General features: G+C 39.7%; 1 protein-coding gene across 4 annotated transcripts in view; it reads right to left on the minus strand.

Annotated features, from left to right (window-relative positions):
• ptpn11b (protein tyrosine phosphatase non-receptor type 11b) overlaps window positions 1-27912 on the minus strand; it is a 132327-nt gene that overhangs the window by 16605 nt on the left and 87810 nt on the right. For 3 of the 4 annotated variants that reach the window (XM_060852439.1, XM_060852440.1, XM_060852441.1), the window contains exons 3-12: window positions 26284-26478; window positions 24228-24420; window positions 22668-22784; window positions 19993-20106; window positions 18880-18976; window positions 17935-18014; window positions 11591-11734; window positions 8805-8936; window positions 7091-7245; window positions 5590-5657 (exon numbers count right to left, since the gene is read on the minus strand). In XM_060852439.1, the coding sequence (XP_060708422.1) occupies window positions 5590-5657; window positions 7091-7245; window positions 8805-8936; window positions 11591-11734; window positions 17935-18014; window positions 18880-18976; window positions 19993-20106; window positions 22668-22784; window positions 24228-24420; window positions 26284-26478 (1295 nt within the window). The remainder of the gene's footprint in view (window positions 1-5589; window positions 5658-7090; window positions 7246-8804; window positions 8937-11590; window positions 11735-17934; window positions 18015-18879; window positions 18977-19992; window positions 20107-22667; window positions 22785-24227; window positions 24421-26283; window positions 26479-27912) is intronic. The other variant, XM_060852442.1, reaches the window with a different exon arrangement.

The raw sequence follows: 27912 nt of genomic DNA on the forward strand, positions 1-27912 counted from the left end.
GGCTAGCATGAGGGGACACAGCTTTAAATTGAGGGGTGATAGATACAGGACAGATGCCAGCGGTAGTTTCTTTACTCCGAGAAGTAGGGGCGTGAAACACACTGCCTGAAACCATAGTAGACTTGTCAACTTTTAAAGGGCATTTAAATGGTCAATGGATAAACATATAGATGAAAATGGAACAATGTAAGATGGATGGGCTTCAGATTGGTTCCACAGGTCGGTGCAACATCGAGGGCCGAAGGGCCTGTACTGCGCTCTAATATTCTAAAAAGTGTCTCAAGTTCTCATTCCCTTAATTGTACACAGTTTCACAAATCTCATTTGGAGTCAGAGTTATCCCGCTCAGAAACAGAACAATTGGTCCAATTCGCCTTCACCCAGACATCCCAATCTTACACAGTCCCATTTTCCAACATTTGGATTCTATCTCACTAAACACCTTCTATTCATGTATCTGCCTAGATGCCTTCTAAATGTTATAATTGTACCTGTCTCCACCTCTGGGGGAACTCGCTCCATACACGCATCAGCCTCTGCATGAGAGAATTACCCTTCAGGTCCTTTTAAATCTACCCCCTTTCACCATATCAGTAAGTATGTTTGCCTTTTTCTTTATGGTTGAGCAGATATTAACTTCGGCCTCCTCCTGCTTTTTCCTCTCTTCCCCCACTCCCTCCATCACCCAAGGCATTTGTCTCTGGTGCTGGTAAGTCATTCGAGTTGCTGAGAACTAGATGCTCTCAAAAGATAGAGGATGTTTGTTTTCTTATATGCATGCATAACATGATGGCCTAAATAGTCACTGTCCTGTATGATTTTCTGCATGGCTTGCTTTCGTAAAATCTATTCTCTAAGTTCTTTTATAATGTCTTTCTCTCAGTCTACCATCTAGTTCCTTGGGTGCACTGAACTACAAGATTCTACATGTTACCAGGGACAGACTAATTTCTGATATTAAACATGTCAGCAAATATTTTAAAAAGGAGACAAGAGGAAACGCATTTAGAAAGAGATGGAAGATGAAAGACAAGACAGATGGAAAAATAGCGTGCATTATCAAAAATTAAACACTAATAAAAATGAATTTCACACTTGAATTACACACTTGAGTGGAAGCAATGTAACTGGCCCAGCAGTTTTAAAATCCACCACGTAGTCAGAAATGACACATTTCACCTCAAATAAAAGTATCTCAGGATGTGAGCAGCAGAGAGAAGAATGTGAATGAAACAAAATTGGCTGGATTTAATTCTCCCCTGCTGCTGATCCAATCTAACTTCCTACCTCTGCAATTATACTATTGACAGAATAATTTGAAGTGACCAGCCCACCAGGGTGTAAATTGTTCCTATGTCCACTTAAGGGCCTTATCCTGCTGGTTTCCCTGCACAGGTTGTTATGGCAGGGAAATAGTCTCTCCTTGACAGACCTCCTTGAGTATTCCTGCTGCACAGATTGTTTGCTCCCATGCCCCATCGAACCCCAACCACCATGCAGCTCACCAACCCTCTCTTATTGACTCCAAAACACAAAGATCTGATCCATCGGCTCTTACATCTTCACAGTCACGTGAAGAACCTGCACTAGCAGCTTGGTGTTACTGGAACAATTGAGAGAATCCAGTCTCTGACTGGTCTGGCTGTTCTGAGGCCAATTGGTCATTAAACGCTTGCAGGGCAGTGTTCTTTCTCTGGTCATTTGCTTTGCACAGAGGTTCAGAATGTTTGGAAAGACAAGCCAGGGAACCATAGACCTGTGAGCCTGACCTCAGTGGTGGGCAAGTTGTTTGAGGGAATCCAGGACGTACATGTATTTGGAAAGACAAGGACTGATTAGGGATAGTCAACATAACTTCATGTGTGGGAAATCATGTCTCACAAACTCGATTGAGTTTTTTGAAGTAGTAACAAAAAAGATTGATGAGAGTAGAGCAGTAGATGCGATCTATATGGACTTCAGTAAGGTGTTTGACAAGGTTCCCCATGGGAGACTGATTAGCAAGGTTAGATCTCATGGAATAAAAGGAAGAACTAGCCATTTAGATACAGAACTGGCTCAAAGATAGAAGACAGAGGGTGGTGGTGGAGGGTTGTTTTTCAGACTGGAGGCCTGTGACCAGTGGAGTGCACAAGGATCGGTGCTGGGTCCTCTACTTTTTGACATTTACATAAATGATTTGATGCGAGCATAAGAGTAAGTTTACAGATGACCCCAAAATTGGAGGTGTAGTGGACAGCGAACAGGGTTACCTCAGATTACAACAGGATCTGGACCAGATGGGCCAATGGATTGAGAAGTGGCAGATGGAGTTTAATTAAGATAAATGTGAGGTGCTGCATTTTGGGAAAGCAAATCTTTGCAGGACTTATACACGTAATGGTAAGGTCCTAGGGAGTGTTGCTGAATAAAGAGACCTTGGAGTGCAGGTTCATAGCTCCTTGAAGTGGAGTTGCAGGTAGATAGGATAGTGAAGGCGGCGTTTGGTATGCTTTCCTTTATTGGTCAGAGTATTGTGTACAGGAGTTGGGAGGTCATGTTGCGGCTGTACAGGACATTGGTTTGGCCACTATTGGGAAATTGTGCGCAATTCTGGTCTCCTTCCTACCAGAAAGATGTTGTGAAACTTGGAAAGGGTTCAGAAAAGATTTACAAGGATGTTACCAGGGTTAGAGGATTTGAGCTAAAGGGAGAGGCTGAACAGGCTGGGGCTGCTTTCCCCGGAGTATCGGAGGCTGAGTGGCGACCTTATAGGAGGTTTACAAAATTATAAAGGGCATGGATAGGATAAATAGACAAAGTCTTTTCCCTGGGATCGGGGAGTCCAGAACTAGAGGGCATAAGTTTAGGGTGAAAGGGGAAAGACATGAAAGAGACCTAAGGGGCAAGATTTTCATGCAGAGGGTAGTACATGTATGGAATGAGCTGCCAGAGGATGTGGTTGAGGCTGGTACAATTGCAACATTGAAGAGGCATTTGGAGGAGTTGATGAATAGGAAGGGTTGAGGGATATGGGCCGGGCGCTGGCAGATAGAACTAGATTGGGTTGGGATATCTGGTCAGTGTGGACAGGTTGGACCGAAGGGTCTGTTTCCATGCTGTACATCTCTATGACTAAAATGATGTAGCTTATAATGAACACATGAAGTGAAACTGTTTCTTCTCTGATATATTAGGGAGATTCTCTCTCCCACATTGAATTTCAAGTTTAAAATAAATGAATCTCCCTTGGGTTAATGGGCAGCTGAATCAAACAATTTCAAATTTGAGAATTAGCTGTCTCAGTCAATGACAAGGGTGTCAAATAAGAACTCAAATTCAGGAAGAAAATTTGCAAGGATTTCCTTGATGTTTGCTTTGCTTGAATATCATTATTAGTGTCAAGATTAAAACTTGAATAATACGCACTAGGACAATGAACCAGGAAAATATCACGGACGTTTGCAATAAGGAATAAATGGAGTTAATTTTAACAATTTGCACAAATGAGTTGGTGTTTGGAGTGCTACTGTGGACAGCTGTCATTACTGATGAGACGTGAGACCAGACCTTATTTAATTTGACCTGGTAAAATGGACTTCAGCAAGGCATTTGATAAGGTACCCCATAGTAGGCTCATTCAGAAGGTCAGGAGAAATGGGATACAGGGAAATGTAGCTGTCTGGATACAGAATTGGCTGGTTGACAGAAGACAGCGAATGATAGTGGAAGGAAAGTATTTTGACTGGAAGTCAGTGTGACTGGTGTTCCACAGGGCTCTGTTCTTGGGCCTCTACTCTTTGTAATTTTTATTAATGACTTGGATGAGGAGATTGAAGGATGGGTTAGCAAGTTTGCAGACGACACAAAGGTTGGGGGTGTCATTGACAGCATAGAAGACTGTTGTAGGCTGCAGCGTGACATTGACAGGATGCAGAGATGGGCTGAGAGGTGGCAGATGGAGGTCAACCTGGATAAATGCGAAGTGATGCATTTTGGAAGGTTGAACTTGAAAGTTGAGTACAGGATTAAATACAGGATTCTTGGCAGTGTGGAGGAACAGCGGGATCTTGGTGTGCTGGTACATAGATCCCTTAAAATTGCCACCCAAGTGGACAGGGTCGTTAAGAAAGCATATGGTGCTTTGGCTTTCATTAACAGGGGGATTGAGTTTCAGAGCCGTGAGATCTTGTTGCAGCTCTATAAAACTTTGGTTAGATCGCACATGGAATACTGTGTCCAGTTCTGATCGCCCTATTATAGGAAAGATGTGGATGCTTCAGAGGAGGTTTAACAGGATGCTGCCTAGACTGGAGGGCTTATCTTACGAAGAGAGGTTGACTGAGCTCGGACTTTTTTCACTGGAAAAAAAGGAAGAGAGGGGACCTAACTGAGGTGTACAAGATAATGAGAGGCATAGAGTTGATAGCCAAAGACTTTTTTTCAGGGTAGAAATTGTTAACACGAGGGGCCATAGTTTTAAGCTGTTTGGGTGGAAAGTATAGAGGGGGTGTCAGAGGCGGGTTCTTTATGCAGAGAGTCGTGGGAGCACGGAATGCGTTGCCAGCAGCAGTTATGGAAGCGAGGTCATTGGGGATATTTAAGAGACTGCTGGACATGCATATGGTCACAGAAATTTGAGGGTTCGTACATTAGGTTTACCTTACATGAGGATCAATGGTCGGCACAACACCGTGGGCTGAAGGGTCTGTTCTGTGCTGTACTGTTCTATGTTCTAAACTGCGCTTGACAAAGCAAAGTTAACAGTCCAGACCTAGGGTAGGTGAGCTAAGACGATGAGCAGCTTCCTAAAGTATTTTTCTGGAACTAGGAGTAGCAAACCAGCAGCAAGAAAAGGTGGCACTGTTTTCTGGTGATCTGGTTAGCATTGCTGCCTCACAGCGCCTGTAGACCCGGGTTCAATTCCCGACTCAGGCGACTGACTGTGTGGAGTTTGCACGTTCTCCCCGTGTCTGCGTGGGTTTCCTCCGGGTGCTCCGGTTTCCTCCCACAGTCCAAAGATGTGCGGGTCAGGTGAATTGGCCAAGCTAAATCGCCCGTAGTGTTAGGTAAGGGGTAAATGTAGGGGTATGGGTGGGTTGCGCTTCGGCGGGTCGGTGTGGACTTGTTGGGCCGAAGGGCCTGTTTCCACACTGTAAGTCTAATCTAATCTAATCTAATCTATCAATTTGGTTGTTCAATCCAATCCAACTGCCAGTACACGTTATACCTGCTGGTCAATTCATATCAAAAATTACAATTGAGATAGTAGGTACATTGGACCCAGATATCAGGCATCAATCAAAAGACCCTATCATGTTGATGTGGCATCACCAGGAATTTACAGGCCCAACATCATGGTTGGGCTGTTATAGCCCCAATTATCATAGGTCAAATCCAAATTTTTGTCTTCAGAAAAGGAAAGTGAGCAGAGATAATGAATAGTAATAACACTCGAGAGAAATATTCACTTGGAAACCATGAATAGTATGTGAGACAATTATGTGCTTTCTTTCAAGCATAACAAATGATTCAAAATCTAACTGGAGTGTAAATGACTCATTACACTGTTTATTAATCTTATTTTTATCTGGCTTGACTGTTTCTTACCTTGTCTGTTAATGTCAGCTACCAACATATCTATAACAATTATGGTTCCTGTTCTTCCAATTCCAGCACTGAAGGAGGAAAAATGATGTTAGTAGGAAAGTAGGTTATATGGAGATTAACATTCGAGCAGCTTTGATTGGAGTTCTAGCATTGAGAACGAGTGTGGAGAGTGCAGATTGCCATGAGATTGATAATGAACTATAAGGGCCACAAAATTTCACAGGTCAAAAAGGATATGGGCTAAGGGGAGAAGAAACCCAGGTCTACAGGATTCCAACCATTTTGAGTCTTATCTCAAATGTGAGCAGTTTTGGTCTTGCGATCCACTTCCATCAACAGAGGGCTCAGAGATCTGTAAGGAACGCTTCACCATAAAAAGAGTTCCTCGGTTCTTTGAATTATTGTGGTTTGCCCATATTTTAAATGTTATATTTAGAAAGAAGGCAGTTCCGATACTTAAATAGAAAACCAAAGAATTTGGACAGCTTGCAGCCAGTTAAATATGCCAGGACTTTTCCAGTTGTTCAACCCATAATGTGTAGACCAGAGGAACATCATTAATCGTGAGTGCCTCTGACAGATACGATGTGACCTGGGACCCATTATGGTACCAACTTTGTTCCAGAGGTGGGAAAGTTCCTTGGGGGAAAGTGAAGCTGGGTCCACTCCAGAAAAATAAAACTAAATGTGCCTCTATTTTATTCCTTTAAAAAGCACAAAAAAAAATACTTTTCTCTGGAAGAGCAGGTGATAACCTAGGCCTGTATCTCTATTTGGCCTACATTCACAAAATGGCTGTTCAGTACACCTTCTTCCAACAAGAATTCTGATCTTTACATTTGACCCACCCTGCACCTTGGTATGGAGTGGCGGAAATTTGTAGTGAAGAGCGGAATACTTCATTAGAGACTGACCCAGAGTGCGACTCAAGCCAGTCCAAAGTAAATTTGCACTTTCCCATGAAGCTGCTGTCAGAGATACAAGGACGTATATGATCTACCAGGGCCAGAAAACTGACCTGAGCAACTCTTTGAGAGTAACATAAAATTTCAAGTTTTCATGAGCAGTTGTTACAGACATAACTTTTTTAGGCTCTTAACAGTTTATTTTCTTGTTTATAAAGTTTGCTTGTACAGTCAAGAAAGAATAGTTAGTCGTTGAAAGGTTAGATTTGACTTTCAAGTGGAAAACCAGATATAGAAATGTCCCATATGCCTGTCAAAAAATGTAACTACCAATTCAATAAAACAAACACACACTGTACTTGGTTAGCTTTTCCACTGAACAGGTCAATTAAGCACCATCATAAATGAAAGGTGCAAGCAACATCAAAGACACACGACTAATTGATTCTCAATAAAATGATACAGTTAAGGGAACAGTGGTTCAGTTTTTGACCAGTTTTTGAATTATCTATTAACCTTAAAACTCTTACAAGTTCTGATTTGAGGAGGGACAGTACATAGTGGCCAGTTTACGGTGATCCAAATTATCCAAGTACCTGCAGTGCACTGTAATAGGGCCAGTATCTGGAATGCTTTGCTGTGTACGATTTACTTGGTCCAGGAAACTCAGTACTCCTCCTGGTTCATTGGGCACTCCATGATCTGGCCAGCTGAGATACTGATAGTGCCATATGTATCTAGGTGCTTCCTTCTGTGTGAAATAAAATCATAAAATGTTAGTCAGTTCATTTGTAATTCTCTGAAGAGTAACAACATGGAATCTAGCAACTGTTATGCATTTCCAGACAATTCTGCACTATTAGCAACAAGAAATATAGTGGAGTCTCTAAGCCAATTCAATTCCAACCGCCCCCCCCCCCCCCCCCCCCCAAATAGGTTTCATTTTGTGATTAAATGCATAAAAGTGTTTTTTATTTCTCCACGGTTAGCAGTTTAAATCTCAGCAATCACAATACGATGATTATATGTAACAGTAATGATAATAACATATACTTCCTTCCTCCAATAATAATAATAATCTTTTAATCCTTGTTGTTATTTCATCTATGATCACTCATTATTTCTCAACTGTTGTCCTTCCTTGCCTAAGCAATATAACTGTATGGGTGGCATTGGTAAGTACCAGATTCCTTCTCCCCCCACACCACACAGAGGCATCTTAAAAAAATACTGGGCTAGTGGTACTGTAGAAATTGGCAAGTAATTAAATCTGCATAGTCTAGGATGTGCTCCAATATTCCTCCAGATCATTCGACACAAATTAACAAAAATCCTACTGAGCAGCACGAAATTCAAATCCTTACAATATACTCCAAATGTTTTTCTCACCACAATTCTTCAGCTGGCATTAGAAGTTCATAAATAAACTGACAATAGTATCAATTTTTGCAGGACAGGAATGTGGAGAGGAGGTTTCTTTGGAGATTCTGATCACCGTCCTCCAAAAGTCTACAGCATCAGCTTTCTTTCTTAAAGCTGCTTGACCAAAAGTACTTTCCAGATGAAGTAGTTGTTTTCAAATGCAGTCACTACTGTTATGTGAACAAAATTGCTCTCTACATTGTTCACAAGGTTCTACAAATTGAACGGAATAGCAATCTGTTTTGGTGATGCTAATTGAATGATAAATGCTGGTCCACCAATATGTGCTTCTGTAAATGGTATTGTAGAATCTTTTGTAATCCCTTAAACAGGTTTGACAGGGCCTTGGTTTTACAGAATACAACAGAATCCCTACTGTGTGGAAGCAGGCCATTTGGCCCATCAAGTTAACACTGATCATCTGAAAAGTATTCCACCCAGATTCTCACCTTTACCCTATCTCTGTAACCCTGCATTTCACCTGGCTAACCCATCTGGCCTGCACATTTCTGGGCACGATGGGCAACTTGCCATGGCTAATCCACCTAAACTGCCCATCTTTGGGCATGGGAGGAAGCCAGAGCACCTGAAGGAAACCCACGTAGACATAGGGAGAACGTGCAAATTTCACACAGACAGGTCCCTGAGGCTGAAATTGAACAAGAGTCCTTGGTGCTATGAAGCAGCAGTGCTAACCACTGAGCCACCGTTTAACATTATATCTGAACTGTGACACTTTCAGCAATCCAACACTTCCTCAGTACCTCATGAAGTAATGTTAACTGGATTACAGTATCTGTAATTCTTCTTCAGTTACTTGGCATTCTCTACGGGATAAGGAAACAAGCCAGTATGTAAATTAACATTTCTGATCAAGAGTATAGTTACCCGGGCTGTTTGTATAACCTCCAGTTCACGCACAATGTAATCTTGCGCCATGCGTTCTTTCAGATTTCGCACAGAAATTGTACCATACAGTTTTGAGGTTTCTAAATCTGGCCAATAACGATAACATTTATTCTGCAGCAAACCGAAAACAAGCAATTACTCAATTTTCGAGCACATAGTTGAACACATTCACATGCCAGAGTTTGTCAATAATGAGCTGATGGTGCTCGCTGCTGATTTAGAAGGAAGAGGGTTATTCACAATAATCTGATCACCCCAGTGGTGCGGATTCCATATTTCTCAATATTAATTTCATTCCAATATAATAAAACAGGAAATTGTGGATGCTGGAGATCTAAAACAAAAACAGAAATTGCTGGAGAAATTAAGGTCTGGCAGCATCTGTGGGAATAGAATAGAGATAATCTTGCGAGTCCAGTTACTCAGTATCTTCCACAGTAATGTAATGAGCAGGCTGAACAGCCAATCACATTGAAAGTGCATACTCCTTTGAGACAGATACAGCTGTCTTCCAATACCGAAATGATAAAGCTATTAACTGTGGAAAAGTAAGCACTGATCTGATATGTGAAGCAGTACACTTATGACTGACATCATCTGAAACAGAGGAAAAAGTTGGTTAGATGGAAATGCAACATAATGGCAACTTTCACCTTTAATGCAGAATCATCCCAATGCAGAAGATGGCAGAGTTTCAAAACTGAATCCTTGGTGAGACAAGCATAATGAAAGAACGGAAGCAAGTTAATATTCAGAGGCAGGAAAAGACTGGGGTGAAGTCTGGACACCCTGTCTCTTTCCCACCTCTACCTGATAAAGACTAGAATGTGAAAACTTGTTGATAACTTTCCTGCCAATATTCAAGCAGTGATGTGGGAAGGAGTCACCATTCTGATTCTGGAAAGCAATCTTGTCAGAGGTTCTGGTTTTGTTTTCTAAGGGCATGGGCTATAGATGAGAAAAGCCTTGTACAAAGGCCCTCAGTCTCCAGTTGCCTGAACCAACCTTGAGAATGACAGTCAACTGAAAGTCAACCCCCATTCCAATCTCAGACCTCCTCCCCTCAGGATGAATCCTCTATGCAACCCACAACCTGTCCTTGCTCAAATGTGGTTTAAGTCATTCACTGATCACAGACCTCTGTGGGTGCATTACTAACAGCAGGTACTGAGCCTGGGCAATAAAGACCAGCAGATCTTGAGGGCTGGGATTCCATTACTGACATCAGGACTCCTGGCAAAGACCAGACATTGTCCAATGAAATGCTTAATGGGCCCTTAACTTCAGTGGATCTTCCCCAATGGAAGCAATCTGACCTTTCCGTCAGGTCTTCAGCCAAAAGGAGAAACTCCCAGTGCTACATTAAATTTCAGCCAGGATTCCTTTATGTATACCAAAATAAAGTTTTCATTTTAAATACTGCTTGCTTACATCAGATTGTTTGGCAATTAATTTATTTTAAGTAGTAAAATTTCACCCATCTTATTTCATCATAATAAATATTAAATCATTCATTCTTTTAGTGAAAAAAATTGCTTTAAAAGTAGACTGTATCTCCTTAGTCGAGAGTGTGGTGCTGGAAAGCACAGCAGGTCAGTCAGCATCCAAGGAGTAGGAGAATCGATAATGTCCCTCCCACATTATCCCAGTCCCAAGCTCCAACGCGGCACTGGACCCATCCATCGCTGCTTCCTCTGACCTATCACCTTCTCCCTCCCTTTCACCCACCTATCACTTCCCCAGCTATCTTTCCCAGCCCCACCCCCTTCCCGAGGCTCATAGCCTCATTCCTGATGAAGGACTAATGCCCGAAACGTCAATTCTGCCTGACCTGCTGTGCTTTTCGAGCATTACACTCTCGACTCCGATTCCAGCATCTGCAGTCCTCACTCTCCTGTACATCTCCTTAAGTTGCCAAAGGTGAGAAACAATAGGACACAGCCAATGTTTCATAGAAAACGTAGGAAAAATGCACCATAATAAACAGGAAGTACATGTCCAGTGCAGACTAACTCGTTAAATTATACTCTCCTACAACTGGCAACACATTTTCATGACATGTATCTCCTTATAAAATGTACCCACATATTAATTTCAACATTGATATTTGGTAAAGAGAGGTGTAGCAAACCATACTGATAGGCCAAATAATCCTTAATGTTCTATTTAAGCAACTGCTTAGTAAGGAGTGTTTGTCAAATATTAATTATTTGTAATTATTTATGATGTCAGAATCTCAGTACTTTGAGCAAATTTTATAAGAATCTCCTGTCGCTTCAACAGAATATGACCAGTTGAATTCATGCAATAATGAAATATTTTTGAGATTGGCACACAAGCTCTAAGCGCTACATTTAAGTCAACAAGTTTTTTTTCAAGGTATAAATGTGCAAACTATTGCTTTTGTAAAATAATATGTTAAAAGAATAAGTGGACCATTTAGCAGCAAATCTAATTTGAGAAAAATAGTGTTAACTCTTCAAAAAGAGCAACATTTTCAAAAGATGTTGATATTGGCTCCTGTGAATGAGTCTTGGAATGGTAATGTGTATGGGGTCTGGAGGGTAGAGAGGGTGTAACAGGATGTATAGTGGTGTCAGCTAAGTCTAATTCAATCCTCTGATGTGGGCAAAACAGGTGTACTTTCTACAAATTTTTAATAAAATCTTGTCCTTTTAGCCAATTACTTTAAAAGAATATTTTTAATTTAAAAAGTTGTTATTTTCAGTTGTAAATATTTTATCCACAAGTAAGAGCTTACTCACCCTCCCTCTTTCTACTTCTTTGGTTGTCATGACAATGACGTGTGCGTTTTCCTGATAAATCATCTTCCAAAAATCATTGATTGTATTCTGAAGACAGCCTTGTGTTGCAATGTAATGTTTGGAATCCTCTCCAAGTTTTCCATTCTTCAATTTCATGTGGAATAAAGAAAACCATTGTTCCAATGTATAACTTTTCTATTTTATCAGAGTTTAAGTAAGATATTTCAGTGATTATCACTAAGGCTAATAGACATAAGCGGATTGTTTAAACTAACAACTCAATCATACCCTGAAAAATCAGCAACTGGTTCACCCCATTCCTTGCAATTTAAACAAAAATACCATCATTTGCCACTTAGTAACAATCAAATTGCATACTTGCAACGGAGTGAGTAAATTTTCAAAACCTAAATTTTTAAAGCTTATAAAAGATCTTTTTAAACCAACCTACAGTGATTTTGTTCAAACTGTGCGGATTTTTAAAAAATGCAGTCATTTGCTAATATCAACTGGAGATCAAAAAGTAAGCAATTTCTATTGCATCTGACTTTCAAATGGGAATCTTGGAAATGGTTTCAGTAAATAACTGCTCTTTACTAGCCAACACTTTCCAATGTTACAGCTTTTTAATATTAATGGGATTTGGGTTTTGATGGTTGGGCCTGGGATACTACCCAAAGGAACTCTTTCAAATGATGTTCAGGAATCCAGATGACTGACTACCATCAACCACAATTTATTTTCCTTTGTGTTAGGTATGACTTCAACTAGGATAAACTTAATCCTCAATTCTCACTGACTCTAGTTTTGCTAGAGCTCCTTAATATCACTCAGTAGATACAGCTGATGTTAAAGGCAGTCGCACTCACATCATCAGATATCAGAAATGTCACCTCTAAATAACTATGTAGAAATACCAGAGAAAAATGAAGGAGGTAGCTTGTGCAAAAGTTACAGAAAGAAGTTTAAATGAATTTGCGTGTCCATATTCACAACGGAAAAGCACAATGTAGATAAAGTAATCCAAGAGGAACAGTGTGAAATATTGGTTAAAATAGTCATAATGTGAGGATGTGTTTGGAGTTGAATCCTTGAAAATGAATAAGTCAAAGCAAAGAAGGTTGCCTCAGATTACAACGGGATCTTGATCAGATGGTCCAATGGCCAAGGAGTGGCAGATAGAGTTGAATTTAAAGAAATATGAGGTGCTGCATTTTAGAAAGAAAAATCAGAGCAGGGCTTATCCATTTAATGCTGACGTCCTTGGGACTGTTGCTGAACAAAGACCTTGGAGTGCAGGTTCGTAGTTCCTTGAAAGTGGAGTCACAGGTAGATAGGACAGTGAAGGTAGTGTTTGGTATGCTTGCCTTTATTGGTTAGTGCACTGAGTATAGTAGTTGGGAGGTCATATTGTGGCTGTACAGGACATTATTTGGCCACCTTTGGTGTATTGTGTGCAATTCTGGTTTTCCTTCAATAGGAAGGATGTTTGGAAACTTGAAAGGTTCAGAAAAGATCAACGATGTTGCCAGGGTTGGAGGGTTTGAGCTGTAGGGAAGAGTCTAAATAGGCTGGGGCTATTTTCCCTGGAGCATTGGAGGCCGAGGGGTGAGCATATAGAGGTTTATAAAATCATGAGGGGTATAGACAGGGTCAGGGAGTCCAAGACTAGATGGCAAAGGTTTAAGGTTAGAGGGGAAAGACATAAAAGGGACCTAAGGGACACCATTTTCACACAGAGGGTGTGCCTGTGTGGAATGAGCTGCCAAAGGAAGAGGTGGAGGCTGGTATGATTATAGCATTGAAAAGTCAGGCATTTGGATGGGTACGTGAATAGGAAGGGATTAGAAGGATATGAGCCCAGTTTTGGCAAATGGGACTAGATTTATATAGGGTAGCTGGTCAGCATGGATGAGTTGGACCAAAGGATCTGTTTCCGTGCTTACATCTCTATTTCTCTATAAGTCCCTAGGGCCGAACGATTGTTCCCGAGGATGGTGGTGGTGATCAGGGAGGAAATAGCAGTTGCTCTGAGGATTATTTTCCAAACTCACTGTACACAAGTGAAGTGCCAGAGGCTTGGAGGAATGCAAATATAGTTCCGTTGTTTAAAAAGGGTACAAAGGAAATGCTAAACAAATATGGGCCAGTTAGTCTTACTTCAATGGTGGGCAAATTGTTAGTTTATCTGATCTCTCAGAATCTATTAGAAAGGCATGGACTAGTCAGGAATAGTCAGCATGTAAAGGCTGGTTTGTAAAGGCTTTATTTGTCATGCCTGACAAATTTGATTGAAATCTTTGAGGAAGTGACAAGGAGGATCAATGAATCAGTGCAGTGGATTTTGTCTACATGGATTATAGTAAGGTATTTAACAAGGTTCCACATGGCAGACTGGTCAAAAAAAGCAAAAGCCCATGGGATATAGGATAATTTGTCAGTGTATCCAAGGTTGGCTGAGTAACAGGAAACAAAGGGGAATGGTTGATGGTTGTCTTGCGAATGGAAAGTGGTGTTCCACAGGGCTCTGTGTTGGGACCGCTACTGTTTGTTTCATACAATAACAACTTGTACTTGAGCATGGGGGGCACAGTTGGGAAATTCATGCAGATGACAAAAACTGGCCATGTAGTAGATAGTGTAGACAATAGTTATTAGGTCCAAAATGATGATAGGTTGGTGGAGTGGGTAGGAAAGTACCAGATGCAGTTCAACTCTGGTAAGTGAGAGGTAATGCTTTTGGGGAGGTCAAATAATAAAAGGGAATACACAATAAACAGGAGGTACTGAGAGGGGTAAATGAAATGAGAGAGCTTGGCTTGCAAGTGAAGAGGTCTCTAAGGGTAGCAGTGGAGGTAGATAGCTTTGTAAACTTTGGCGTAGTGCACAGTTCTGAGCACCACATCACAGGAAGAAAGTAACTGCGCTGGAGAGAGCACAGAGAAGATTTACTTGAATGTTGCCAGGACTGGAGAATTGTAGCTATGGGGATAGATTGCAGAGGTTGGGTTTGTTTTCCTTAGAGCAAAGACAGCTAAGGGGTGATAGATTTGAGGTGTACAAAATTGTGAGGAGATAGAGTAAACAGGAGGAACCTGTTTCATTTGGCAGTGTTCAAAAACTAGAGATCATAGATTCAAGTTGAGTGGAAGAGGATTAGAGGGGCTGTCAGGCAAAGCTTTATTTTAATGCAGAGAATGGTGGGTGCTTGAAATTCACCGCATGAGGAGTAAACTTTTTAGAAAATATCTGGATCTGCACCTTCAGTGCTGTAAGCTGCAAGACTTGTATCATGTGTTGATGGGATTAAAAAGAGCATCTGGGTATCTTTTGTTCGGCATGGACTAGATGGACCAAAGGAACCCTTCTGTGCTATGTCATTTCTATGGTTCTATTTATACCACACCAATCAAAAAGCAGGTCATATCACATTATACGATCCTTAAACAATAAAGATTAATTTGTTACATACACAAAAAGACGATGTTTTGTAAGCTTAACAACAGGTTTAACAGTTATTTACTATCATAGAGTCATAGATTCATGGAGATGCACACCTTGAAACAGATCCTTCGGTCCAACTAGTCCATGCCAACCAGATATCCCACTCGTCCCATTTGCCAGCATCTGGCCCATATTCCTCCAAACTCTTCCTATTCATATACCCATCTAGATGCCTTTTAAATGTTGCAATTGTACACGCCTCCATCACTTCCTATGGCAGCCCATTCCCCACACACACACACACACACACACACACACACACACTCTTTTATAGCTTTCCTCTCTCGCTCTAAACCTACGCTCTAGTTCTGGACTCCCCCACCCCAGGGAAAAGACTCTGTCTATTTACCTTATCCATGCCCCTTATAATTTTATAAACCTCACCGTTCAGCCACCAAGGTCACTTCCTCAAAGATTTCAATCAAATTTGTCAGGCATGACAAATAAAGCCTTTACAAACCAGCCTTTACATGCTGACTATTCCTGACTAGTCCATGCCTTTCTAATAGATTCTGAGAGATCAGATAAACTAACAATTTGCCCACCATTGAAGTAAGACTAACTGGCCCATATTTGTTTAGCATTTCCTTTGTACCCTTTTTAAACAACGGAACTATATTTGCATTCCTCCAAGCCTCTGGCACTTCACTTGTGTACAGTGAGTTTGGAAAATAATCCTCAGAGCAACTGCTATTTCCTCCCTGATCACCACCACCATCCTAGGGAACAATCGTTCGGCCCTAGGGACTTATAGAGAAATAGAGATGTAAGCACGGAAACAGATCCTTTAGTCCAACTCATCCATGCTGACCAGCTACCCTATATAAATCTAGTCCCATTTGCCAAAACTGGGCTCATATCCTTCTAATCCCTTCCTATTCACGTACCCATCCAAATGCCTGACTTTTCAATGCTATAATCATACCAGCCTCCACCTCTTCCTCTGGCAGCTCATTCCACACAGGCACACCCTCTGTGTGAAAATGGTGTCCCTTAGGTCCCTTTTATGTCTTTCCCCTCTAACCTTAAACCTTTGCCATCTAGTCTTGGACTCCCTGACCCTGTCTATACCCCTCATGATTTTATAAACCACTACAGGGAGAAACAGCCCCAGCCTCTTCAACCTCCCCCTACAGCTCAAATCCTCCAACCCTGGCAGCATCCTTTAAATATTTTCTGAACCCTTTTAAAAGTTTCACAACATCCTTCCAATAGGAAGGAGACCAGAACTGCACGCAACATTCCAAAAATGGCCGAACCAATGTCCTGTATAGCTGCAACATGATCTCCCAACTCCTGTACTCAATACTCTGACCAATAGAGGAAAGCATACCATACACCTTGATGACTATATCATTAACTTGCTGACAATAAAAAAAACTGCTGTGATATTTTCTTAAATAGTGGCTAAGGACAAGCCAGGGAACTATAGACCAAAATGTAGTATTTCCCCAGTAAGAATAGTCCAGGATGTAACTGTTCTATGCAGCATTATATTAAAATAAATTAAATTTGCCTTCTATTGGGTACGTATTGCAAATTCTTAATTTACCAGGAAATCATTTTTGAAAGGCGGTGGTACGTGAAACAAGTGTAAACTATTTATTTAATGTTAGCATGCAACGTATGAGAAGACTAAAAATACTGTAATTATTATGAACATTTAGAAATAATACCTATACTAAAATGCTGCCATTGCTGTTCCAGGCAACACCATTCGAACTGGCATAAAAAGATCTCAGTCATTTTCTCGAGAATTGCCTATTCAGCAACATAGCCTTGAGGATCATGAGCTTGGGGTGTGATAGTTTTGGTGCCTTACACACTTCAACTCTTACACACAGGGATTCTACCACCTGAGTGACCACTGTGAACAGTCAAAGAAAGTCTACAGACGTGTGAAAATCAAAACGTGAGATACACGCAGCAATCTCTACTTCCCTATTTTCTCTTGGGTTGCTCAAACCAATGCCCAGGTGATTACAGTAGCTTTCTGTTCCCGTCGGGAAACAACTAAATGAAGTTTTACCAGTGGCTCCATGTTAGCAGAGTCCCTGAGCACAAACCCCAGGTGCGCACCAAATTGCCTTGAGTAGAATATTTGCACAATAAACAGCTGCTGGCTTGTCTTGTTTTCGGCACATGTCCAAAATGGGATAGTGGATCAATTAAGATGTATAATATTAGATAACATTACGATCAAATAGAAATATCTTGAATCTGGACAATTTGGAATTGCCTGAATCTCATGATATGATTTCTCCCCTCAGTCCTTTGTCTTGACAGGGAGTCTTTGGGTAAAATATAAGGGCGAAACTAGATTGCCCATGAAAATATGTGAGGGTATAAAGAGCAGCAATTAATTTGTGCCATTGATTTGACTGCAATGCAAACAGCATACAAGGAGAAGGATGAAGACTGGCATGGTCAGCTCAGTTGGCTAGCTTGTGAAGCAGAGTGAATCCAGCAGGTGGGTTCAATTCCCACACTGGCTGAGGTTACCATGAAGGATTCTTCTTCTCAAACTGTCTGCTCATGAGCTCAGGTCACCACCTGTCATCTCCATCTTATGACAGAGCAGCTCTATGTTCTCATAGTAAAAAGGGAGAGCCTGAGGCCTAGGAGCTGGTGAAGGAGTCTCACAGAACCAAGGATGGCCTCTAGCAAGTCCAACTAGCACCTGCCTGCTCAGCGGCTCCTTTGAATGATGAATAACTACTTTAATATAATGCATGTGTGCACAAATAGGTACAATGCCTTGATGGCAGCAAACAGATCCCTAAGTTTGAAAAGGAAAATAAAATCAATTCAAACCATTTTGAAGAAATTTAGATTCTTACTGTAATATTATTAGCGTTGATGTAATCTGATCCCAATATGGTTTCATCCACTTCCTTCAGTGTAACTCTGGTATTATCAACTACAAGAAAGATGGAACAATTACCATCATTAGAGTCATAGAGATGTACAGCACAGAGACAGAACCTTCATTCCAACTCATCTATACTGAGCAGATATCATAAATTAATCTAGCCCCATTTGCCAGCACTTGGCCCATATCCCTCTAAACCCTTCCTATTCATATAGCCATCCAGATGCCTTCTAAATGTTATTGTCCCAGCCTCCACCATTTCCTCTGGTACTCATTCCATACATGGACCACCCTTTGCATAAAAAGTTGCCCTATAGACTCATTTTAAATCTTTCCCCTCTCACCCTAAACCTATGCCCTCGAGGTCTATACTCCCCCACCCTCAACCTATCCATGCCCCTCATTATTTTATAAACCTCTGCAGTTCAAACTATAGTAGTTCAAAGTACTTCAACCTATACTATACTAGTAATAATTTTTTTACTAGGATTTTCTGTGCTTTTGATAACAACTTACATTCCAAGAATTACATATACTATTAGAGTATGTATGTTATACATCCAGATACTGTGCTTATATGAGCACAACCAAATTCATGCAAGCTCACAGAAAACATTGCATTGCAACTACGTTCACTGCAACATTTTGTTGCTATTGCCAGACAATAATTAAATTTGGAAACATTAACTGAATCGCCATATTTAACCACCGGTTGAGTATAATTTTAAAATTAAAATTAAACCTGCAATTCTGAATAGAAGTGTAACATCAATTTAAAACACCATGCTTGTAGGTTTGATGATCATCTCCATTTCTGCATTGAATTAAGGTTTTGTAGAAAATTTGCTTTCCCATGGCTCATGGAGAATGAGAATGAGAATGCTGATATAAACCTCGAGTGAAGCCCACTTACATGGTAAAATATTTTTGTATCTGTTCTTGCTTTTGTTTTCTATTCTTTGTCCTTCCTTTCTGCTATAGAGTAGTTTATATTCTTGTTGCTGAAGAAGCTGTTAAAGAAAATTTCAAAAGATATGTCAAATGTTTACAGTAACCTCTTCTAATTGAGGTTAGACTTTCTTTTGGCAGAGTGATGTAAAAAATATTCTTTTTAAAATGCACAGAAATTTAGTTAATTTATTTTGTATTATGCAGATAATCATTTAATTACAACCAAATAATAAAGTGGACTGGCTGCATATTATTTGGGATAATGAAAGGATCCTTTGCGGTTTCTGCTGTAACCTTTTGGCAGAGAGCTGACTGCTGCTGTCAGCAATATTCGTACATCTATGTTATGAAATAAAGCAAGTTAGACACTGCAGCAATATTAAAAAATGTCATAGCTTATTGAAAAAATTGTAGTCGATTTTAGCATGCTTTCTTATAAAGTGGCCAAGGGCAAGTCTTACAAAACAGCTTTTGAACATTTTTGTATTTGTCTCCACAACAATTCAGGTCAAGACATTAAGGTCATGCATATCAGCATGAATGCATTGCTAAAAGTTTAGCTACACAATAGAGTATCTATGACCTTTTTGTTAGGTTAGGGGACATGATGTTAATAACAAAGTCAGTGTCTGGTGGGGCAAAAACATCAGTCTCGTGCAATTTAAATTAAAGTAGCATCAAAGTATATTTATGGAGGGATAAAATAAGATAGGGGACTACATAGTGTTGAGAAAGGTGAGACAAAATTAAACTATTTTTAAAAATGTTTTCTTGTAATGGAGGTAGTCAGATTATATGTGCAGGTCAGAGACTTGTGGTATCCCATACAGCTATGTCTGCTCAACTATTGAGTTGTAATATATTTAAAGCAGAGGTTGGAATGCTTTGAGTATGAAAGACATTAAAGGGATATGGCAGAAATGTCCACTTGAGGTAAATCAACTATACTCTTGCATAACAGCAGCTTTGAACTTCCAAATGGTCTATTCTAGGGCCTACATCATGGGTTCTCACATCAACTTCAGGAGTCCTATTCAAATGTATTAAAAAAAACACATATAATTACTCTACTTACCTCAAACTCTTCCCAAAAGCCTTGCTTGGCCTTTTCTGTGTTATCTGCTGTTTTATTAAGTTCCTTGACTCGATTCTCTATGTTTGCAGCATTTATTCTTGTGGCATTGAATGGCTGTGCAAAGTTGTTGTAATATTAAAATTACATTTTTTTCAGTTAATTCAACTGAATAGTTGACAAACAGTTAAATTCAAATTAATCATAAAATCCAATGAACATTAAAACAGCATTGGTTCCTTATCCTACTTTTGAGGAAGTATTCAACTTTTAGCCATGCATTTTTGATGAGCTAAATCAAAAATCTGAATTTAGCATCTGTAGTGTGCCAGAATTGAGTAGGCATGTACACCATCTTTGTGAATGCTATAGGCCAGAATTTGCAAAGATTTCCTTTTAAACCAAAGATACTGTGCGATAAAGTTTCCCTGTTGTTCTTGTTTTGTGCAGGTTAGCTGAAAATACTGGCTGAGGTTACCATGAAGGATTCTTCTTCTCAAACTGTCTGCTCATGAGCTCAGGTCACCACCTGTCATCTCCATCTTATGACAGAGCAGCTCTATGTTCTCATAGTAAAAAGGGAGAGCCTGAGGCCTAGGAGCTGGTGAAGGAGTCTCACAGAACCAAGGATGGTTCTGACAGAGGCCAGCCCCGTTCGATGACTGACTGCCTCCAGATAGAGGCGATTAAAGGCCCCCTTTCCAATCCAGCAGGTGGACTGCCCTGGGTATTCATGTAGGTAACCAAACACTTTTCTCATCTGCTGAAAACTCAGATAGAAAAAGTCGAAGCCCATAACTGGTTGTTAATTGATCACTTCAAACCTTAATTACTGGCAGATAAAACAAAATTCCCCAACGGACTTTCTTGCCCAGGTACAGGTGGCAAGGAAGAGAAAGAGTATCACTCCAGGGCCAACTCAATTTTTTTCCCCTTCTACCACCTCTAATAAGGGGAAAATTCCACCCAACATCATTCCTCCAATGTATTTGACTGGTACATTTTTAAGAACAGCTTTACAAGTTTTACATTTTCAGCTGTTATAAACCACTGGAAATTTAAATTCAACTTGCAGCCAGGGAACCAGTCACATTTACAATGAATGACAATTCCAGGAAACTAATTTTTAACTAATATAAAAAAGCCTGTTGTAGAAAAATCATTTAGCACATTTCTTGGAAAATCTTATAAAGGATTAAAAGATTGATGTGACAAGTCAAAGTTTACAGGAACAGATTTCAGGGGACAGATGACAGTGCAGTGAAATAAGCAATGCCTCACAGATAAAATTTAAGACAAAGGTGAAGGGATATATTTCAGCAGGAATGATGAATAATACAAACTAAATAAAGCAATTTTAAAACGAATTGAAAATTAGAGAGATCTAAAGGCATACTAACACAAATCTCTGAAGATGACAAGTTTAGAAGATTCTTAAATAGGTGATCCTTTGCTTTATTAACAGCTTTGTAAACATGGTGGCTCAGTTGTTAGCACTGCTGCCTCACAGCACCAGGGGCCTGGATCCAATCCCAGCCTTGGGTGCCTGCCTGCATGAACTTTGCACGTTCTTCCTGTATCTGTGTGGGTTTCTGCCGGGTGCTCCGGCTTCTTCCTATAGTCCAAAGATGTGCAGCTTAGGTGGATTGGTCATGCTAAATTCCCCTACTGTCCACATGTGTGCAGGGTAGGTGGGTTAGCCATGGGCATTGTAGGGTTAGGGTTACAGCGTGCAGGGGTGGGCTGCTCTTTGGAGGGTTGTGTGGACTTGATGGGCCAAATGATTTATTTCCACACTGTAGGGAGTCTATGGACCCTAAAAGAAGGGTCAGAGAAAATGGTATTACAGAAAACTCACATAACAATACTGGCTAAACTTAGCTGGAGTACTCTGTCCAATTCTAGACACTCAGCTTTAGGAAGGATATCAAAGCCTAAGAAAGGCAGAACAAATTTACTAGAGTGCATCAGGAAACAGAGTTGGGAGGTATGTGAAAAAAGGGAGAAGTTCAGGTTGGCTCTTATTACTATAGAGAACCTTAAGAGGATCAAATAGAGGTGTTGAAAATCATGACTGGTTGTGGCAGAGTAAATACAAAACTGGTTCCGAGAGCATAGAATCAGAGACGTACAGCACAGAAACAGACCCTTTGGTCCAACTTGTTCATGCTGACAAGATATTCTAATTTAATCTGGTCCCATTTGCCAGCACTTGGCCCCATACCTCTCTAAACCCTTCCTATTCTTGTACCCATCAAAATGGACAAAAAGGACACAGAGTGAAGGTAAAAGAACCAAAATTGACACCACAAAATTTTTTTCTTAAAGCTGCTATGATTTGGAATATGTGCTTGAAAAGACGGATAGGTGAACAATCAATCGTCTTTGAATGGGAAAACACTTAGTGAAAATGAGTGACATGCCGAATAGCTCTACAAAATAGCAAACGCAGGCACGATGGACTGAACAGTCTCCTTCTGTGCTACGTTAATGATTTTATGATAATACATGCAGAGACACATCAATTTAATAATAAAAAATAATATAAAGATACCTCCTCCCAAGTTCTAACAAACTTTAAGTTTGATGGTGTATTATCCAAAATCCCAGTTTGTGCTTAATCAAAAGCAAGCTATCACTCTGTAAAATTATCCAAATTAGAAGAAAAAATACTGTACCTGTTTAAGGTGAACTACAATTCCAGTAACTTCTACCATCGGATTCTTTTTGTAGTGTTCTACTAAGTCAGTAAGTGTGTCAAATCTTTCACCTCCACCAACATCGTACTTCCCGTCCTGGATTGACCCAAAAATGTACTGATTAAAATATACTGTTACAAACTGTGGTTACAGGTTTTAACAAAATATCCACTTCATGTGACATTTTCAGTAGCTTACTGTAAATTGAAAATTACTTTGTAATCTTAAATGCTGCATTCTTATAAATGAACAATTAGCCTCTCACACTATTCAATTCACAAAACCACCGATCTCTGGTTTACAGGTTTCAACACTTTTGTATAAAAAAAAATCAATACAGTCAGCAGTTGGATTTCATGAGTTAGATGAATGAAACATCAGTGATATTCAAATTTATTTTACTAGTTGAATCAGGGGACTACCTCAGAATTTATAATTTCTGTATACAGTACTATAATAGTTGTGGGAAGGTTAAATGATGGTAAACTATTCAGTGAAAAAGCTGAAAATGTGTTGCTGAAAAGGCGCAGCAGGCCAGGCAGCATCCAAGGAGCAGGAGAATCGATGTTTCAGGCATGAGCCCTTCTTCAGGAATAATTTGATCCTATTCAGTGAGAAATAACATTAACTGCTCAGAAGCTTATTCTCAGTTTCAGACTTTCTCATCATGACCTTCAGAAAGCCTACATTATATTACAGCATATGTATTATTTTGCAAACGTTTTTATTGTAACTATAATGAGTAACATTTGCCTTTATTGAACAGCGGCTTCATAATGATCTATATTCCTGAGAAAATGTTCATTCACTTTTACTCTACTCCTCTCTCTTTCCCACTAAGAAATTACAGTTAGGATGTATCTTTTTTTGAAAAACTATTCCTTCATGTACCATTGCATATATTCAACATTGTTTATCTGTTCCAGGATTTAGCAGCAAAGTTAAATTAACTAAGGGAATACCTTTAGAAAATCTTTGTGTTTTATGTGGGATGAGTACCCCTTGTTCTGTTTTCATCTCTTATTTGCAAAGGGGCAAACTATTGATGGGTACTTCTCTTTGGGTGCCAGAAATGAGTAATATAAAAATTGAATGATTATTGCACTTGTGAGAATATGGGAAAAGTCACTGAGCTACTGTATAATAGGGATATTAAAGCTGGAAGCAATCTATTAAACGGGAATCCACACACACTTTCCATCAGAAGCCGCAGTGTTGCCACCAGTGGTGATTATCCCGTTGAATTTTCTTTACTCCTTATACTGATGAACTAACTCCGCATAGTCCCTTTCATGCCGAGTGTTACATTAACAAATAGATGAATAACAGAAGCCTTACTTATGCTGTGCTTTTAATCTGCATCAAGTATTCGCTTTGCTGCAATCATGGTATTGAATCTTACACAAGAAAATATTAGACTCCAGTGGACAGCTGGAAACAAAATTTACATTTCAAAGCACTTTACATTAGCTTAAAAAGTAGCAAATTTGAAATCTCCTAAATATTGTTTTTAAAATGCGGCCAGTTTGAACAGCCCACCTGATTCCGAATCATTACGTGGGTTACTCTTGGTTTACGGTCTCCATTTTCAAACTTCTCTTCGTTAGTCAACACTGATAGAACAAAATCTCCTGGTTTACTGAGACTTTCACGCACCAGGAAACTTCCAGGTTTTCCTTTATCTGTCAGGAGTTTTTCAGCATCTTTACCTGATAAATGTCCATGATACCACCTGAAAACACAATATTGATATTATAAGAGGCTTCCTGCATCTTTTCCATTCACTATAAAATTACTTGTGAATACAGATATTGCACACCTTTAAATTTAGAAATTCCTTCCTCATAGGGAAGCTTTTGCCCTGGAAAAGTAAATAGCAAATTAAGCATCATTACTGCCACAAAAGGATCCTGGTAGCATGCAAAAACGTTTAAAAATGATTTTTTTACAGTTACTGATGACCACAAAAGTATATTTTGGAGTAATTCGGTCCCTCAATGCTGTAGGAATGAAATAATTTCTAAAAGGTTCAAGAAAAGGCATCCTGAAATATGAGTACAGAGGCTAGGTTAGAAATTATCCTACACCATAGTTATTATTCATTGTTTGTGCACTCAGTTGGGAATAATAAGAATATTTTGTTCACAATAACAAACAAATAGTTAATGGTAACTGAAAATAAAACACATTGATTATTCCTGCCGTCAAAATTCTAAAACTCAAAAACCTAAAAGGTTATTGTAGAAGAGAAAAAAAATATAGAAGCCCCTTTAAATATAGTTCCCCTTTAAAATCGCTCATGACATTGCTGACATTTTAATTCTCAGCTTAAAAAAATATCAGCAGGAAATCATATCCTGAAGATCTATATTTATCTGCAGTTGTCGAGTTGTTGGGGAATCTTTGAATAAGAGTTCATTTGTGATACTAATATTTGCCAATGGAAAATGAGTATCAAATGTGCTTTGGGGTTGAAGTCTACTTGCAAGTTTGCTGTCTACACCCATGCCCTGCTTATCAATTGTGTGAGCGAGATAAATTGTATATTTTAAGTAACAATAATTGTTTAAAAATGGCACACAACTATGTCCTTGGCACTTGTTTTTCTGACTCCATCATTAGGAGTATTATAAAATTTACCAAGATCACCCATGATCTCTGAAGGCATTGATTTTAGTTTTCACTTTGTGATGAAACTTTCTTGCTTCTATTAAGTACTGTCAACATGTAGTAACAAAAATAGCTTCACTAAAGCTAATATTATATCCTCCTTTTGCCTGAATAGGTGATCCTCCATGAACAGGGTCACAAGTCTTTAGAAGGTTCATCCTCAGAAAAAGTGATGGAAGCAGTGTGGTCTTTGAATATTTTTAAGGCAGAGGAAGTTAGATTATTGATAAGGAAGGGGGCTGAAAGGTTATCATTAGGCAGATGGCAATGGGGACTAATCAGATCTGTCATGATCTTATTTAAATGGTGGCGCAGCCAAAAGGAGCAGTGGCCCAGTCCTACTCCTGATGGTTTTGAGCCTTTTCAGTGTTTTGGCCAAAAACAATCAAGGACAAACCATACATCACAATAAACGTTTACTCCCTCCACCATCAGCCTGCAGTTGCTGTAGTATGTGCCATCATTATAGCAACTGGCCTAGGTTTTTGGAAGAGCACCTTTCAAATCCATGACTTTTGCTGCTTGGAGCTACAAGGGAATACAATGAAATGCAAGCTCCCTCCATGTCACATGTTATCCTGACTTACAAATATATTGTGGTACCATTATCACTGGGCCAAAATCCTGCTACCCACTACTTCAAATGCAGTGGGAGTATCTGCACCATACAGAAAGAAGTAGTTTCATAAGGCTGCTCACCAACAATGTCTCAAGGGAAATTAGGAAATCATTGACCCTGTCAGTGTCATCAACATCCAAGAATGAACAGAAAGTACTTTCTTTAAAGAAAAGGTGTGCATTAAAGAATACTCACAGCAGTTTGATCGAAAAAGAACAGTGGCAAATATTTAAATTGACTGCTTATCGATTCTATTGAGCCAAAAAGAGCCAAGGGGTGCAGAGAAAAACAAAAGGAATATAGTACCTTTCAGATGTTGGATCTTGGCAGTTCAGAGGATACTTTAGTTCAATTATGTCTCCATTCTTCTCTCGCAAGAGACCTTGTTGCTCTGTATAATACTGAACCAATTCCGCCAATGTTGCAAACTTTTCTCCTCCATAAAGGTCATAATAGTCCCCTGTATTCTGGATCTTGATATGTGTCACTTCTTCATTTCGCCTGAGGTTTCAAAAAAAAATGGGTAGATTAACACAAAGGAAAACAAAATTAAACTATAACTGAGAAAACAGACAAAATCCACGTTTTTTTTAAAAAAAAGAGATATTTATTGGATCTTAATAGAACATAGAACATAGAACAATACAGCACAGAACTGGCCCTTCAGCCCACGATGTTGTGCCGAACATTTGTCCTAGCTTAAGCACCTATCCAATTGCTGCTTAAAGATCGCCAATGATTCTGACTCTGCCACTCCCACAGACAGCGCATTCCATGCCCCCACCACTCTCTGGGTAAAGAACCTACCCCTGACATTCCCCCTATACCTTCCACCCTTCACCTTAAATTTATGTCCCCTTGTAACACTCTGTTGTACCCTGGGAAAAAGTCTCTGACTGTCTACTCTATCTATTCCCCTGATCATCTTATAAACCTCTATCAAGACACCCCTCATCCTTCGCTGTTCCAATGAGAAAAGGCCTAGCACTCTTAAAATACTTATTGTTGAGGAACATGCAAGGATTAAAGCACAATTGTATATTTCCTAGTGTAACAACAAGATGACGTGGTAATAACAATATAACATTAATACTTTCTATTGTCTCCTTGTAATAAAACAATTTTTAGGAGCAACTCTTAAAACAATCACAAACGGCACTGTCTGAGTAGGTTATATCATAGTATAATAGAATAAAAATAGGCTTTCATAAGCATATCAATTTTGATATGAGATAACATTTGATGCGACCATGTTAAAAAGTGGTATGGAGTTTTTGCAAGGCTTTCTTTTACGTTAAACATAAGAAAGAAATAACTGATTTGTGTTGAGAAGTGCTCATGTACAACTCTTTTAACCTAAATCTTATTAGCAGAAATTAAGGGCAAAATTTTTCTTTTGGGAGGTGGTGAGGAGGGACAATAATTGGATGAGTTGGCCCCAAGAGATACTCATTACTTTCTTGCCAATCTATCAATTACCTTTTGCATGAGAAGGTTCATTGGGAGACGTTAGGCAATCAATTTAGACACTTGAGTGTTCAATTCACATGGGTCTCAATGTGCCATCTCCCTGATTATCACCTTCTGAGCAGATACGAATGGTACTGGATTTCCCAAATGAGTAACTAGGGTGATGTGCCTGGTGTGTGTGTGTGTGCGCGCGCGCGCAGGGTTGTACAGTTTGGTGTCTTCAATTGCTCCAACTAGCAGCCTTTGAAAGCGATGCCTGGGACAGCAGGGAGGCTGGAAGAACACAGCAAGCCAGGCAGCATCAGGAGGTGCAGAAGTCGACGTTTCGGATGTAACTTTTCACAGTCGGGTCAGGCATGAGCCAACCACTCAAATTTCCATTTCATTTCTCTCACTTCTTGAAAAAGAAATCCAGCCCTAGATTTTGCAGTTACATCTTGAACTTAAGACCTTTACTACTTGAAA

The sequence above is a fragment of the Hemiscyllium ocellatum genome, chromosome 37 (genome assembly GCF_020745735.1).
Source record: "Hemiscyllium ocellatum isolate sHemOce1 chromosome 37, sHemOce1.pat.X.cur, whole genome shotgun sequence".
Lineage (NCBI taxonomy): Eukaryota > Metazoa > Chordata > Chondrichthyes > Orectolobiformes > Hemiscylliidae > Hemiscyllium > Hemiscyllium ocellatum.